This window comes from Lissotriton vulgaris, chromosome 1_2 (genome assembly GCF_964263255.1).
Source record: "Lissotriton vulgaris chromosome 1_2, aLisVul1.2, whole genome shotgun sequence".
Taxonomy (NCBI): domain Eukaryota; kingdom Metazoa; phylum Chordata; class Amphibia; order Caudata; family Salamandridae; genus Lissotriton; species Lissotriton vulgaris.
In genome coordinates this window covers 80,589,744-80,605,536 of record NC_141686.1, presented here as the reverse complement: position 1 = coordinate 80,605,536, position 15,793 = coordinate 80,589,744, and the positions used below count along the sequence as shown (strand labels likewise).

The 15,793-nt window shown below is 45.6% G+C and overlaps 1 protein-coding gene across 5 annotated transcripts in view; it reads right to left on the bottom strand.

Annotated features, from left to right (window-relative positions):
* The window catches only part of WNK1 (WNK lysine deficient protein kinase 1), a 1,566,458-nt gene that overhangs the window by 629,742 nt on the left and 920,923 nt on the right, over positions 1-15,793 (bottom strand). For all 5 annotated transcript variants that reach the window (XM_086952842.1, XM_086952840.1, XM_086952841.1 and 2 more), the window contains one exon: positions 7,047-7,178. In XM_086952842.1, the coding sequence (XP_086808968.1) occupies positions 7,047-7,178 (132 nt within the window). The remainder of the gene's footprint in view (positions 1-7,046; positions 7,179-15,793) is intronic.

Here is a 15,793-nt window from a genome sequence, read left to right as displayed (position 1 = left end):
GGAAAAGTGGGGGATCCACAGATGAATGAGGAACCTATGGAGCCCAAGAAGGCGTGGAGGCGTGGGAAAAGTCATCCACGAGCCACGGAAAGAAAGGTTTGAGAATTCAGGCCGTGGGGAAGATGCAGGTGAAAAGGTAACAATACAGTGCCCTGCCTCCGGGGAAGAACACACCAACAGATGGCCAACCTCTGGCGAAGAAGGGACCTCAGGGGACGAATCCAGAACCAGATGCGGCTCCGTGGAGTCTGACACCGGCACCTGATCGGCGTCAATCGGCGCTGGAGTGGGCACTTGTGAAGCCGGCCCGACTCCTGCCACCACATGCTCACTATGAGGGTGGGGCAGGGTTGACGCCAGAACAACGAGGTAACCGCACCAAAAAGGCACCGGCTCGGCCTCAGACAGGCCAGCCGCCCTCGCCAAGGACAGAGGGAGACACTGGAAAGCACCCAAGGTCCCTGCCTCCACCAGTGACTCCACCAGAGCCAGGGAGGAAGGTTCCTGGTGCCGAAATGGCGCTGGCTCGACCTCTGGTGCGGCAGCTGCCTGCTCAGAGGACCGAGGGGGACTCAGGGCAAGCCCGGAGTCCCGGCGGTCTCCTGCGACGCTACAGGGAGCCTATTAGGCATTTGTGGCGAGGCAGGGACACCAGGCGCCTAAGAAGAGAGCCCCGAAGGACCGCACCTCGACGACACCACCCTCCTACGACCTGGAGCCGAAAATTCTGGCGCCAGAGCCGGCAGCGACTCCACGGAAGACCCCGCTCCAGACAAGGGATCCCTGGACGTCTCAGGAGGTGGAGTAAGAGCCAAAGAAGCCTGCAGCGCTGCCGCGTAGGCTGTCATTTGGGCCCTAGTCGCCTCTACGCCGGGAAAAGGCAGGTAGGAAGGAGACAGGCGGGGTTTCATGTCCCGGGGGAACAGGAGCCCACTGCAAAAGGAGGACAAGGCCTCGGAGATAAAATAAAGGACCTACCAGCCAGCGAGCCACGGACTCGGTGAAAAACTATGTCGCAGTCAAAAGCGACGGTTCCTTGCTTCCGAGGTAGGGGAAAATGCTGGGATGACACCGACCTGGACAAGCACGCCGACAGCAACTTCATCCGGCGCTCCCGCCGTGACTTAGGCTTAAGGTGCTGGCAGGCGCTGCAGCTCTCCGAGTCGTGGTGCTCACGCAGGCACCACATGCAAACTGGGTGAGGGTCCGTCGCCGACATGGGACGCATACAGGAGGTACACGTCTTGAAGCCCGAAGGCATTTGCACACTGTTCGCCAAAGTGTGTAAAAGAACAGCAGGCCCGAAAACGGGCCAGGACACAATCCGGATCCACGTTGCACGCGGAAGATAGAAAAAAACTGACGTAGGCGCGCCGGATGGGACTTATGTATCGGACGCGGACGACGTTGGAGCCGAGTCACGTGGTGCCGTCCCCCTGGCGCGCAGGGATGCTGTGGCAAAAACGTTTCCAGATCCAGTCTCACGCCTGGGGATAATTCTACGTTAAGGAATCTGCGGCTAGTTGACTATCAGATGTAGAGAATTACCTTTACTTATTTCCAAGAATAAAGTCACTGTATTAAATACTTCTATTAAAAGTGAAGAATTTCCCCAAAAAGATAACAAAGCTGGGTCCCTAAGGATCACTGGCACTGCCCAAACTAGAAATAAACTATGCCCACTTAAGATTTGCTTTGAGACCTAAAACACCAAATCCATGGAAGCCCACAGCCGCTATGGGAGACATTTTTATTACCAGCTATGTGGCGATGTGTTGAGCATCACCTGATGTTTTCAAACTGGCAAGAGGGAATGTTTCAAGGAAAGGTTGTAAGAACATCATTTTGCAAGAGCAGCTGTCAATCGGACACTAAAGGATGTTCAATTTGTTGTTTATGTAGAGAACAGTACAGTTGCTGTGAACGTAAACTATGCTACCTTACCCCAGAGTTGGCAGAATGTCATTTAGAAAAGAATAAAGTTATCCTTTTGAACTAGAAATTCGTTTGTCAAGGGTAAGGCTCTGCACCACCGAGGAAACCATGGTGTAACACTTCCAAGCCTCTTAAGTCACCATAATGTGTTAAAGATGTGAATAACCGAGAGCTTGAACGGGAAGTCCTTGACAGCATCGCTTTTGAGCTGTGGGTGTTCCATAATAAAGCATACTAATCTAAAGCAGATCTAATATTCCTGCAGCTCTTTGAATTGACAATCTCTTTACTCTTCTGCAGCTTTACAATTTGGGTACGAAATGTAATGCTACGTGTACACATTGAGGAAAACACCAGAGAGGTTATGTAAATCAGTTTCTTTGACATGGAAGACATGAAATCAGGGACAGACAGCAAAACCATCAACTAGTTTTCCCCTTTTGCTGGCCAGAACTAATATCAAGCAACACCACAAATTGGAAGCTCAATAAGTGACAAAAGTCTAACAAACTGAAAGGATATAATGCAGGCAAGTCATTGTTCTAGTCAGCTATTTTTGTGGCTCAAATGCACAAGGCAGGGTCTGTCATGTTGAATTTCTTTAATATCCTGGATCATGCAAAGGCATAAATGTTACAGGTATCCCATTAGAATATTTGTGGCAAACATTCAGCACACATTAACTGCAAAAAAATAAATCTGGTCCAGTGTCCAAAGAGTGCCTCACACCATGCCATCATAGTGGGATCTGCTTACACCACACATGGAGCTTGGAAAGGCGTGATGAAAGAAGTGGGTGACTAACAGCAACAACAGCCAGGAAATATAAAAAACTAAATATATACTAATAATAATAATAATACAGAATTTTGTATAGCGCGAACAGCTACCTCACGAGGAGGTGTCCCGGCGCTGAGAGAACAAGTGTATCAGACCATGGAGGCTGGAGAGGGTAGCATTTAGCGATAACTAACAGGAATTGAAGAAAAGCATTTCAGTCAGGGCTGTGAAAAAAGGAAACAGGGAAGTGATTCAAGGTCTTCACCACAGTGACGACAGGGTACCTCACTAGAAGAACTGGAGAAATTAGATAAAGGCTTTTCCAACATTTGCTTTAATGAAGAACTACCTAGAAAAAAAATCAAGCCTCCTTTATAATGTTGGAGAAACTGTCTTTATTGTTTCAAATTTTCAAAAGCTTTTTCTGATGAAAACCTTAATCTACCACTAAACTGGTAGGTCCAAATTAGGGTCTAATTTGCCAGTACCATAAGTGTGTTTGATGCAAGGTTTACTACAGATATTTGAGAGAAACCTAACCATTCTCTTGCTCAAGTCATACTGTGTTAAGACACAGCGAACAGAAGTACAGAAAAATACTTTTGCCAAAAGAAAGATTCAGGACTTGCCACTTAATATCGGTTTGCTAACTCCCTGCCTTTTACTCTTTTAAATGTAAATTATTTAATCCAGAGAAAACCATATTGAAATTGCATAGAACTAGGTAAAAGATATTTGAAACAATTAATTAAAATTATAATTTAGTAAGGTAGTGAATGAGGAGACAACAAATCCCTGAGACGAAGGCAGTTGGAAAAACAGATTACCTCAAACTGAAGTGCTGTAAACTTGCTATACATTTAGTTCTGCAAGAAGCAGAGGTACGTTTTTTATTTTTAAGGTTTTCGGTCCCAGAATGGAGGTAATTTTCTATCAACAGAAAGTGAGCGTATTACTGTTAGTGATCAGGGTTGGACTAATAAGCAAAAGCAACCTTGCTAAAAATGCTCACGCCCACCCCACACTTCAATACAGGAGACTAAGTAGAATTAAGGCAAAAATGTCATTCATCTTTTTTATGAAGTTCACTTTTGTGATTAACATGTTGAAATAGGAACAAAAGAAGACATTTGGGAGCTAAAAGATTCAAACTTTTAAACCGTCCTTCAAGCATAAGAAAAAAAAGTTGAGGAGGCAAAAAATGCCAGATGAGAAATGTATGTACATTCTGCAGAACAAAGAAAGAAAAGTAATTACAGACTGACTATTGAAGCTTTCTAGGCTGCAGTGCTGTCTACTACTAAGATTTCCTAAAAGTAGACTATAATGAATATTCGGCTACCTTTCTCCTACTAGTTCTTCCTTCGTAGGATTATTGTTAATGAAGCATACTTTATTTGCATTAGACGTTTATGCAGAATCGAGGTTCTCAGAACCTTAGCATGTGTACAGGACCACCTGCTCCTAAACGATGTATTCTTGTGGTTTCTTAGCTCCCTTCAGTTACAAGAGCAATATGTAGTCTTCTGTTACATTTATTTTCTTTCATATTCTATCGTTCTGATTTTGTTTATACATTTGTACAGTAATCATTGTGAATAAGGCTTAGACAACAAACGCAGAATATAAATCAACTCAAAGCAAAGGTTGCCAAGGACGTTGGAGTGCCTTTAACGACTGCGAAATGAGGTTCAACCCAAAAGAACAACTATATTTACCAACAAAGACCAATGTTCACCACTTACTACTCATCTGCCACAGACGCACGAACAGCACATCACTTGACATTGTATTCACACCCAGCTTAGCATGCACCTTCTCGTGGCAGGAGAGGCCATATAGACCTCTCAGTCACTGCACTGGTTTAGATGACAATGCACAAACTTTCGTAACAATTATGATGTTCATTTATTGGTCACTCCACGTAGCCACAGCACTCACTATCCACCCCATGCACACATTATTGCCATAGTATTGAAGTGCCCACCCCTAATCTAATTCTAGGAACAACCTTTGCCTGCAATGCTGTAAACACACACGAAGTATGCCATTGTTGCTTTTTAAACTTGCGCTGAAAAACATGAAAAAAGTTTGGATTAGACATTTTTACAAAGCATGTACCCGCAATCAGGCTTGGAGATTCACTCACTCACAAATAGGTAAACCATATCTATTAACAAGCATTTGCAATGCAATTGGTCTCGCATTTGCGAGAGTTTGAGGTATTGGCATTGTAAATGACAACCTTTTATCTATGTGTTGATTTTGAAAACAGATAAATAAAAGGCTTCATTTACAATGCCAATAGCTTAAAATGTCGCAAATGCGAGACCTATTGCATTGCAAATGCTTGTTCATCTTTGTGATATTCCTGTCTGTGTCTGCAAAAAACGTTGAAAGGGAAAGAATGGTGTTTATTATGCATGCACCAAAGCTATATCTTTGAGATAGCAACACGCTCAACTGTAGAATTCGTTCCCCATCCAAACATCACTCACAGAGACAACAAACCACATTAGAAACACTCCTGCACCCAAAACTGCACAGCACAGAAAATGCACAGATATCGAATGAAAAAAACAGAAAAGTCCCTACGGCCGCTCACTCAGCCACAAATCACATACCACAAAGAATCCATACAAGCCCAGACACAGTATGTCTGCAAAGAGATCTTTCATTAAACCATCACATGAAAGTGCTCAACCCTCGTTTGACAGACCTGTTAAAAAAAGATAACGGACTTCTGCAACTGGTCAGATTAGAGCGCCTTTGATTATATGGAAATCACATTTGGCAGGCACGCATGCTGCAAGGCCATACAAATGGCAGAAATGCGTGACGCCAGTACCGACAACATAATGTAATATAGCTCACCTTTCAGGGACATGAGCCTCCGAGCTCTCTGTAACCGGCCGAGGCCTTAGCCTGGAAGGCCATTGCTACTTAAGAGGTAGGTTTGCTGTGCATACTCTGAAAGGTCTTTGGGATGGGCTGCTGCATGGAAGTCTAACCCGAGATGGGGCTCTATCCCGACGTGAGGCTTGTAGTTGGATTCATTGATTCCTCAGTCTGTACCATATGTTTCTATGGTTCTATTCATATGCATGAACAAAGTCGGGGGAGTATCTGCCACTTGTGCAGCAGATGCAGTGGCACTGGGGTCCGCTGCACCCTGCTTATTTCTGCTTTTTGCAACATAACTGGGGGGCATGAATGCCATATCCTTGAATGCAGCAGGATATGCGTGACCCTTGCTGCGCCACTAAACCAAATGTAAAACAAAGGAATGCAACAAGAGTGACATATAAACAAGTAATGCTATCTGATTTCTTTGAGCGTGTTCCATATGTTTATTACACACATATTTACAATAAAAGATGCTGTAACAGGTGTTATATGCCATCCATTATGCCACAAGGATTAAAATGAAACCCTTCCACCCCAAAACACATAATTTCAGCAGCCCTTCTGTGTCTATATGCCGACATTCCGGTCTGTGTAATTCTTCTGCCGAAGGCTTCCCAAAAATGTACAGCTGCACGGGCCACCAATAGTCCTCAAGAAGTCCCGGTCTTTTTCTAGACCTTACAAGGTGAGTTGGGTTGGGAGCGTTTATTAATGAATGCACAGTTGAAGGTGATGTACTGTTTTTTTGTATTGCGGTATTTTAATGCGTTTTCAGGTGGAAAAGGCCACCTCTGTGGCCTTTTCCACCTGAATCATTTCATGTTAGTTAAAATAAATAAAGCCCATTTGGAGTACACTGCCCCCCACACACGAGGAAACTGCGACACAGCTGCCCCTCAAACCTTTGGGGACTCCGGGGAGGGTGTGAGTTTGGCACCCCAGGCCTAGGGAGACTAGGATCTTTGGATGGCTACAGGAGAGACCTTCCAAGGGCAATCTGGGAGAGATGAAGCGACAGGAACAGAACACCACAAGCATTTACAATGCCACAGGTCTCGCATTTATGCACCAAAGCATGTCGTGCCATGAGGAAGAGAATCTCCTTAAAGAAAATAGCGCTCACAATCTAAAATACCATGTACCGTGTAAGAAACCAAGTAAAGAGGCCAGTCGCCATGGGAGGTGACAAATGAAGAGGAGGGGGTACTAAGGAGGCACTAACAAGCCTATTTACCAATCAGAAGCCAGCATTTAGGACAGACAATGACACAAGCCAATGGCAATAATGGGCGGAGAGTGGGCGGGGCTTCTATTCGCTACTCCACCACATCATGTCTCGCAGAGCATTGCATGCCCGCTGGCATCCCAGATAACATTTGAAAGAAAAGCAGAAAACACATGTGTGGCCTACAATAGAGTCTCACCTGTACTGTCAGTATCTGAGGTGTTTGCTGAGTTGGGATTACTGGCTGTGTTTGGACAGCGGTGCCTGAGGCAGGGAGCTGCTGTAGGTGGTACTGTCCAGTCTGCTGAATAGAGGATGTCTGTTGAATGCTCTGCAAAGAGAAATATATTGGGGATTTTGTTACAAGAATGGGAAGATAATGGTGTTTTGATATAGTTTGCCACATATGCATTCTCTACAATTCCTTTGGTATGCAAGAATCAAGCCCCACATCTACACTAAATCTTGCATTTGATTATATTATTCCTAAGTGATTCCGGCATTACCTTTATAATGTAGAATGACAGCCTGAATAGAAGGCCTTCAGGGACACCATGACATATAAAGTATTGATAATATATACACTGATGCTACTGGTGATTCGAAGGGGGGTGAGTGTGGGGGGCGCAAATATATTTGCATACTGTTTTTCAGCTAGCTACTTCTACTCGAGTTCCTTTTAATTACCATAAAATATTTTGATGCTAAATTCTAGCAGCATGTGAATCTGGATAAGTTCCTATTCTTAAATACACAAATAGGGAAGTAAAACAAAATATTTATAGAGCTCATATTGACATGAAAGAGCTGGTGAGGGCCAGAATGTCAAATTACCTTCTCAGGCTACCAATATGATTTTCCCATGTTCCTGCCTACTCAGCATAGACCATATTAGATGAGGGCAATTTTTCGATCACTGCCAGATTATTCAAGAACTAGCAAATGCAACTCACATTTTGAACTTCCTGGCAGATGCTCGAAAACCTTTTAGGAGTTGACTGTAAGGAGAAAGTCTACTCAAAAAGGTACTCCTTTTAACATAGATGACTTTCCTTCCCATGTCGAAGCCATGACATAGCTATAGTTCACACAATATGCTCTCTAGCAATGCATTTATTATTGAGCTTTAAAAGATTAGGGGTCCAAATTGAAAACCTCCTTTATGATTTCCACTTGAGTCCACCAAAGAAGGAACTGCAATATTTGTTCCAATCCTTTCCAATTGTGAATGCAGGTATGGATCCAATTTGAAGCACATTCATCCATGCTAAAGGGACAACATGGGTGCACAAAGGCATAAGGCCTAGGTGTCTCTCGAGCACATATGCTGAGGAAACACTATGCAAGGAAAAGTGAAAAAGCAGTAGGTTTGAAGGAACACACTTTAATATGCATCATTTATACTGGAAGGTGTAAATGTGAGAAACAAAATGTAAAATACCATATATCCCTTAATGTTTTCAAACAAAAATGATACATATGATAACTGGCCATACCAGTTTGAAATCAAGCATTTTCTAACTTAAAAATCAATTACAAAGTTTCTTTAACTGGCCCCTAACTTTTAACACCCCTGAATATTAAAGTAAATGCAGACTGCATTTGTATGCCAATCAGCACCCTCTCACAGCTCTTTGTGGCTCAAACAACAACAAATAGGAAGCTGAATGGACCATAGCTCCTTCTACCTCCCCCCTCTCGGATTTGAGCTAAAAAAAACTTTCCCCACTATTTCATGATAAGGTGAAGGACACTCATATTGCGAAAACAATTCCACTAAACACCCACCAGTTCTATACAGTCCTATAAGGGGTGAAGTGACTCGCATACCTAAGATACACTCATGTGCCCCAAAATCACCACCCCAGAAAGACTTTTTTTTAAAACAGAAAATAATGCTGGTTTGTGATTTATCCTAATTCTTCAGTTATTTACCTCAGTAATTGAAATTTTTGAAAAGTTTGTTTACAATATATTACTAAGAAATGCATTTCTCAATTTACGTTTTGAACTGGAAAAGTGCTGAAAGGTCCACTTTTGGAAGAGAACTCTCTAGTGGATGAATGATTGTAGCAACAGGAGAGCGTACAATTGCTCTTATAAAAATAGATTTTCCAAAAAAGTGTGAGTTAGAATTTCTTCTGTTTGATTCAAAATTCCAGATGGTGAATAGCATCAAAAACTATATAACAAATAGGAGAGGCAAGATGGCAGACTGACCTTGACATGGGTTGCTGCAACTCCTCATCCTCCGTACTCTCTTGAGTGGGCGCTGTAACTGGATGCTACAACCAACATAATTTCCCATCGTGAATCTCCCCCACGGAATGGCATGAGGATGGTAGGCGCCAGAACCCATCTGAAATCAACTCTGGTGTCGGTCATATATCATCTACTGACCCAACACTCTTTCTGCTCCAGCTTTTTCGCTGTTGTATCGTCAGGGCAGTGTCAAAGTCCGAAGAAGAGTATGCCCCCTAAAGCAGAGAAGCTGGGTAAAGGTGTGCACAAAGACCCCATGAACACAACTGCGAGCTCGGAGGGGGCCTGCGGAGCTCCTGATGCTAAAGCGCCAGACACTGCCATGTCTGGGCACGGATTGAATCCAGGACGGTGGGGCGTTCCGAGGAACAAAACAGATGGCGTTTCCAAGGATGCCGGAGCAGCAAGAGGAACTCGGCTTCGAGCAGCACCGGCTGCTACGGAGGGGTCGCTGCGCCAGCCAACTTTAGCGGAGGCCTTCTCCCTGTCCTCGCCCGTTCCATCCCCAGCCCGAACAAAAAAACAACAAAAAAGAAATTATCAGGCTCAGCGGACACTGTAGAAACAGGAGAAAAAGGAGAGCTTGTTCAACCTGGTTCACTTGCATGGCTGCAGGCAAAACCCGGACTGGAGCAGGATCTTCCGGATAATCCGGAGGTACTTCTGGTTAATCATACTGAAACACTGCCAGTAACACAGCCAGATCTAAAAAACCCGAATGAGCCAAAAGGCCCAGTATAGCCAGTAGAGCCAGCAGACTCAGTGAATTCAGCAAAATTACCGGACCACTTGCAAGCAACGCCCTCCTCACGGCCGATCTCTGGGTTGGAAGATAGTACGGAGGCCATAACAGTGAACAACACAGTGTTAGAGGAGCCACCGGAGGCACAAGAAAAGAACAGGGTGGAATTTGAAGGAGCAGACTGCAATGGGGAAATCAATGCGGGTGCTTGCGCGAGTGGTCATCACGCCCTACTTTCTGATGCCACTCTTGATAGCGACTCCAACCTAACACCAATCCTCCCGATGATGACAGTGCAAAAAAAATTATTTTCCCTTAACGATGACTCACCAGTTCTTAGTGACTCCATTATAACGGATGACATGGACTCGGGAGAATCCTCTACTGTCCAAAAAGCACTCCACAGTAAGACAATCTCACAAAGGCGTAGAGTAAGATCTAAGGCAAGTCCCTCAAAAGCCGAATCTACCACAGTGTGCAACTTGGAATGGGATTACTCAGTGACAAGCATGGCTTCTGGGAACGGCGGGCAGGAGAAAGCAGGGGGCTCAGGGACACCCTCTGGCAGTGCTGCCCCTCAGTCATTGGAGTTAGTATATATGACCCTAAAACAAATGCTGAGTGAGGCCAGAACTGGAAGCAGGAAGTCGCTTCAAGCAACAAAGAAGCTGCAGGCCTCCATTCGCAAAGCAAATAAACTGCACTGAAATGGCCGACAGGGTTACACATGTGGAGGATAGAACAGTTGCTTTGGAAGAGGTGGTGGATAAGCTACAGGAGTCTAAAGGGCAGCAGGAAAAACAGGCAATGGACGTGTTGGAAACTCTAGGAGTTTGAGAATCAGCAATGAAGAAACAACGTCCGCCTACTTGGAATAGCAGAGAACGCAGAAGGGGGGGAACATAATGCTTTTCGTTGTATCCTTGTTAAAAGGGGCATTCCCGGAACTTGCACACTGGAATTGGGACATGAAGGTCCAACATGCCCACCGGTTCCCAATGGTACAGAAGAGGAGTCACCCGGCCAGGCAAGAAGACCGTCCTAGGGCAATATTGATCTATATTGGGAACTTTCTACTTCGGCAGGCTATAATAGACATCGCAAGACCAGTGCTAAGCGGTCCTGCGAAGGACATACCTTTTTCGCATGTCTGGATTTTTGCCATGCTACGGTGGAGCGGAGGTGGATGCTTCGTCGGCTGATTCCTGCTTTTTAAGGGCTGAAATGTGAGACCCATCTGCTCTACCGCGTTTGCCTCAAGGTCATAATCAAGTGCTGAATTCGTATATTTTTTTCAGAAATCAAAGCTCCAGAATTGTTGTCAGAGTTGAAGGACACTAAGGGGAGGGGCGATGTCTGACATACTTTGTCGTTGCTGGTATTAATGATATTAATGTTGAAAGTTAGGGGGGGTAACAGCAGAGTCAATCATTATTAATCAATATTATGTACATCACTATCCACTGATATCAGTTTTGCGGGGAGAGGGCGGGTCTCCACAGGTGTTTTTTTTAGTTTTGGTGGTAGTATATATAGGCACAGAGGCGGGGGCATGCAGCGGCCAGAGCCGTGTGTTTAGCTGCCACACACAGGTCATGATTGACCTATTTGCCTTAGTGGGAGGCAGGGGGGGAGGGGGTGGTGGTGGGCTTGGTTCAGGGGAGGGTTTGGGGTTCGGGAGTTGGCTACAGCACAGCACAGTACAGTACTATATAAGAGGAAAATCGGTAACAAAGGTTTTGGGAAGCATTTAGGAGGGTTTGGTTTTGCAAGGAAGAGGCGCCCAGGTTGGCAACCAGGGAAGGGAGACGCAATAGGTTTACGGTTAAGGAAATCCACTCAAAAACTGTTTAATGAGTCCTATTAATCTTCGAACCTTTGCAATTAATATTTGTGGGCTCAATGATCTGGCCAAGCGAAAAAGGGCAGCTATTATTTTGAAATCGATGCACATTGATATTTTATGTGCCCAGGAGACTCATATAGAGGGTAGTAGAGGAGGGGTCCTAGAACAACTTGACTTTCGTTTACTGGGGGACACCAAACAAGTTACTAAGACTAGAGGGGTCGCTATTCTTACCTGTAGGAATGATATAATTGTTAAAAAGATGCTTTTAGAAAAATGGGGTCGTGGGTCATACTGGATTGTCTATTTGCCGGGGAGCCTATCACTTTGTGTTCGGTCTACGGCTCCACTGCCGACGATTTAGAGGCTTTGGAATACTTAGACGCCGAGCTAGTTAACTGGCCGACCCCACTATTAATGTAGAGCAGTGTGGCTCAATTGTTAGAGCGGCAGACCCTGATGAAGAAGTCTGGCCGTGACCAGGGTTCAATTCCCGCCTCGGCAGGTCTTGGGCTCAATTTCCCTAGACCTGATAATTCTCGTCTCGGTGCCTATTCTGATAATGAGCCCCACTCTGCACCTCTGGGCAATAGCTTGCTTAATCTCTACAACGGCCCCAACAACGCTGAGGATGCCTGACTTCACCTTGGGGGTGCCCAGGAGTGGGCTCCTCACAGGGAAAGGCCAGGAAGGGTTCCTCAGCAGTATTCGTACAAGCGCTGAGATGCCTCCGGGTAGTCGTGCGCTATATAAGTGCGTAATTATCCTTATTATTATTATCCTTCATGTGCGGCGATTTTATTATCAACGGGCTTGGTGGGCTGTGGGGCAGTATGGGAGACTTATACTCTGGCCGTAAAAAGAAGGCTTTTAAGGCCCTTACTAATATAGTTGGAAACCTTGGACTTCTAGTCCTTTGGTATTATTTAAATGGTCATGACCCAGGTAGTACTTTTTTTTCTGACCCACACAAGGCAGTCTATAGACTGGATAATTTTTTTGTTTCACACTCCTTAGTGCACCGGGCCAAAATACAGAAACATCCTAGGATAATATCGGCTTGCTCTAACCCTGACATTTACAAATGGTGTTTGGGCGAGCGGCCGTGGACTTTTGAAAGAAGACTTAACAGATCCCGAATACATCTCCCATATGAAAGGCTGTATTAAAACTTACTGGGACATAAAAAGATAGAGTGCCAGTGCCGGGGTTGTTTGGGATGCTTTTAATGCCGGGGTCAGATGGGAGACACTCAGTTTTAGTCTGTCTCGACAGAAGCGGGTAGCACAACGGGTGGAAGTATTATATAAAACCATAACTAGAATTGAGGAGGAGTTGGCAACAGCTGTAAATTTAGGGGTAGTAACGGAAGATATTTTGCTTAGGCTGGCCTGGGCCAAGGCGTAAATCGGAGATCGTGCTGCTAAAAAAGCAGCAGAGCTCTTTTTAGCAAAAAGAGAACACTGCCATGAATTCAGTGAACGGGTCGGCCACATGTTGGCAGCTAGACTTAGGCAAAGGAGTTTAGCGAGTGAGATAAATGAGATCAAGGACGTATGCGGAAACGTAGTCACGGATCCACTTGGGATTCAGGAAGTGTTTCTGCAGTTCTACCGACGATTATATGATGAGGGTCCCCAAGCACAGCAGATTTTAACCAAGGCCTATCTTAATAGTATACCATTGTGCAGTATTGACTCAGAGGATAGCATTAAACTTGAGGCTACCTTGACGCAAGACAAGCTCTATTGTGCCCTGAAGATCCTTCCCTCTGGAAAGGCAGCCAGACTTGACCAGATCTCTTTGGAATTTTATAAATTCTTGGTTGGACCCAATCTGGTTGAATTACTATGTCTTGCACAATCTGGGGGCTCGGTTCACAATTCCTGGTCAGGAGCAGACATTATAAATATTTAAAAAAAGGGTAAACCACCTTGGGAACCAGGGTCATACCGGCCAATCACCCTTATAAATTGTGACGCAAAGATTCTGTCCAAAGCCTTGGCAACTAGATTAAATACTATCATAGGGAAGGCGATCCATCCGTACCAACACAGGTTTATTCCGGGGAGAGGGACCACTCAGCACACTTGTCGGGCAATAACCTTATTCGATGCGGCAGAAGTCTCAGGAGACCATATGGCTATGCTGCTTCTGGGCGCAGAAAAAGCCTTTGATAGGGTCTCCTGGGACTACCTATGGGAGGCTATGATATGGTTTGGCCTTGGGGAGGGGTTTATTAAAGCCATCAGCTGTCTGTATAAAGCACCTACTGCTCGCCTTGGAGTTATTAGGAAACATACTGCACCTTTTCGGATTAAACGAGGTACTAGGCAGGCCCCTGATCACCCCTCCTATTTGCTATCTACATAGACCCCCTAATTCGGAAATTTGAGTCTTGTTGTAAAATTGAGCCTGTTATTTCTCATTGGATAGCGACAAAGGTTCTCGCATATGCAGACGAAGTTGCCCTGGTCACCCATGTGAGAAGTTGGCCTGATATATGATGCTCACTAGTTCTAGTGATCACCTTGTATCAGTCCAAACAACCCTTATGGTGATTGGTTGTAAGTCAACCTTATAGACCAGCTATCCTAATGGTAGCATGGACAAAGCAGTCTTAGGCTAAACTCTTTTGGCATGTGAAACCAGCTGTTTTACCAAATATAACCCCTTGAATACCAAGTGAAAGGACACCACACAGGTTGTTATGAAAATAAACAAGATATTTATTAACTAACATACACCTCTGAACTCTTTATGAGATCAGAGGGCTAAGCACATGACCATCTCTTAGGAAAAATACGTTTAAGTTGCACAAGTAACAATAGTGCCCTAGGGGCACGACAAACCATATACTAAGTAAGTGGAATGTGAAAGTCGATAAAAGGAATGGAGCTGTCCAGAGGCTGTAGGATCGCTGGGACCATGCTATACTAACTGTAGGTAGGTAATAGGAGGCCCACGGAACGCGTGTGCCGAGAATGAACTCACACGCGAGATGCGTAACAGTGTCTATGGACAGTACAGTTCAAGAAAAAGGTGAGTACGGACAATCCTGACTAGGTAGAACTAAAACGACTGTGGAACTGGACACTAGGAGAGTCAAACTACCCTTGAGCATCAAAATGCTCGTGTTACCTCACCCACAGGCTGCGGGTGCATAGGTGCCAAGTCGTGTCGGGTGCCGGCGTTGAAGTCTATGGAGCCTGGAAGAAAAGATGCTGCAGGCGGTCAGGAGGAAGATGTCCGGTGTGATCCAAGGGTGGATCAGTGAAGAGAAGAACCTGAAAGCAGAGGGGACAATGTTCATAGTCACTAGCCAGTGACTGGAGTGGGACCAGGAGTGGAACCAGATGTCGTTGTCGCGATCAGGTGAGGGTGGACGCTTGTCTCTGCAGCCACGTGGACCAGGTGGTGTCTTCGACGACCAGGATGGAGGCACGAGCTGTCCCACACAGGCTCTCGCTGTCGACGGTGTCGGCTTCGGAGTCAACAGGCCTTGGAAAAGGCAACCCACACGGTGAGTGGAAACGGCGTCTGGAGTGGACCAGGAGGGTCCGGGGTGCTCCTCTTTTGGATGGGAGCAAGGGCCAGTCTGGAGCAACCAGACCAGCAGTGAAAATTTCGGAGTTCGTCGTCTAGGAGGTCACTAGCTAGCCGGCAAGTGACCAGACAACGCGTCGAGCAGCAAACAGGCAGAAGGGCCCCACGCAGATCTCGTGGATGCTGGAGGGCTGGTCTTCGGTGCAGGAGCTGCTCGGGGTCGGGGCTTCTCAGTCCCCAAAGCACTTGGACGAGGATACCTCAGAAGTCGTGCTGGAGCGAAGTGCTGCTTCTTTCAAGATGGCCGGTCCCACGTGTCTCGTCGCACCCACGGATCTCAGCTGTGCTGCAGATGTAGGTAGAGGTCGGAGAGGTCTGGGAATCCGGGTCTCGTCGGGCTCTGAAGTCTGGATCCTTGAAGAAAGACGACAAAGGGAAGCCGCTGGACGCTGATGGTGCCTGCTTGTGCAGGGTGGACACTCCTTGCCCACAAGGGAGATTTCTTCAGTCTTCTGTGGAGCAGAACGTCGAAGTCCAGAGTTTCTTCTTG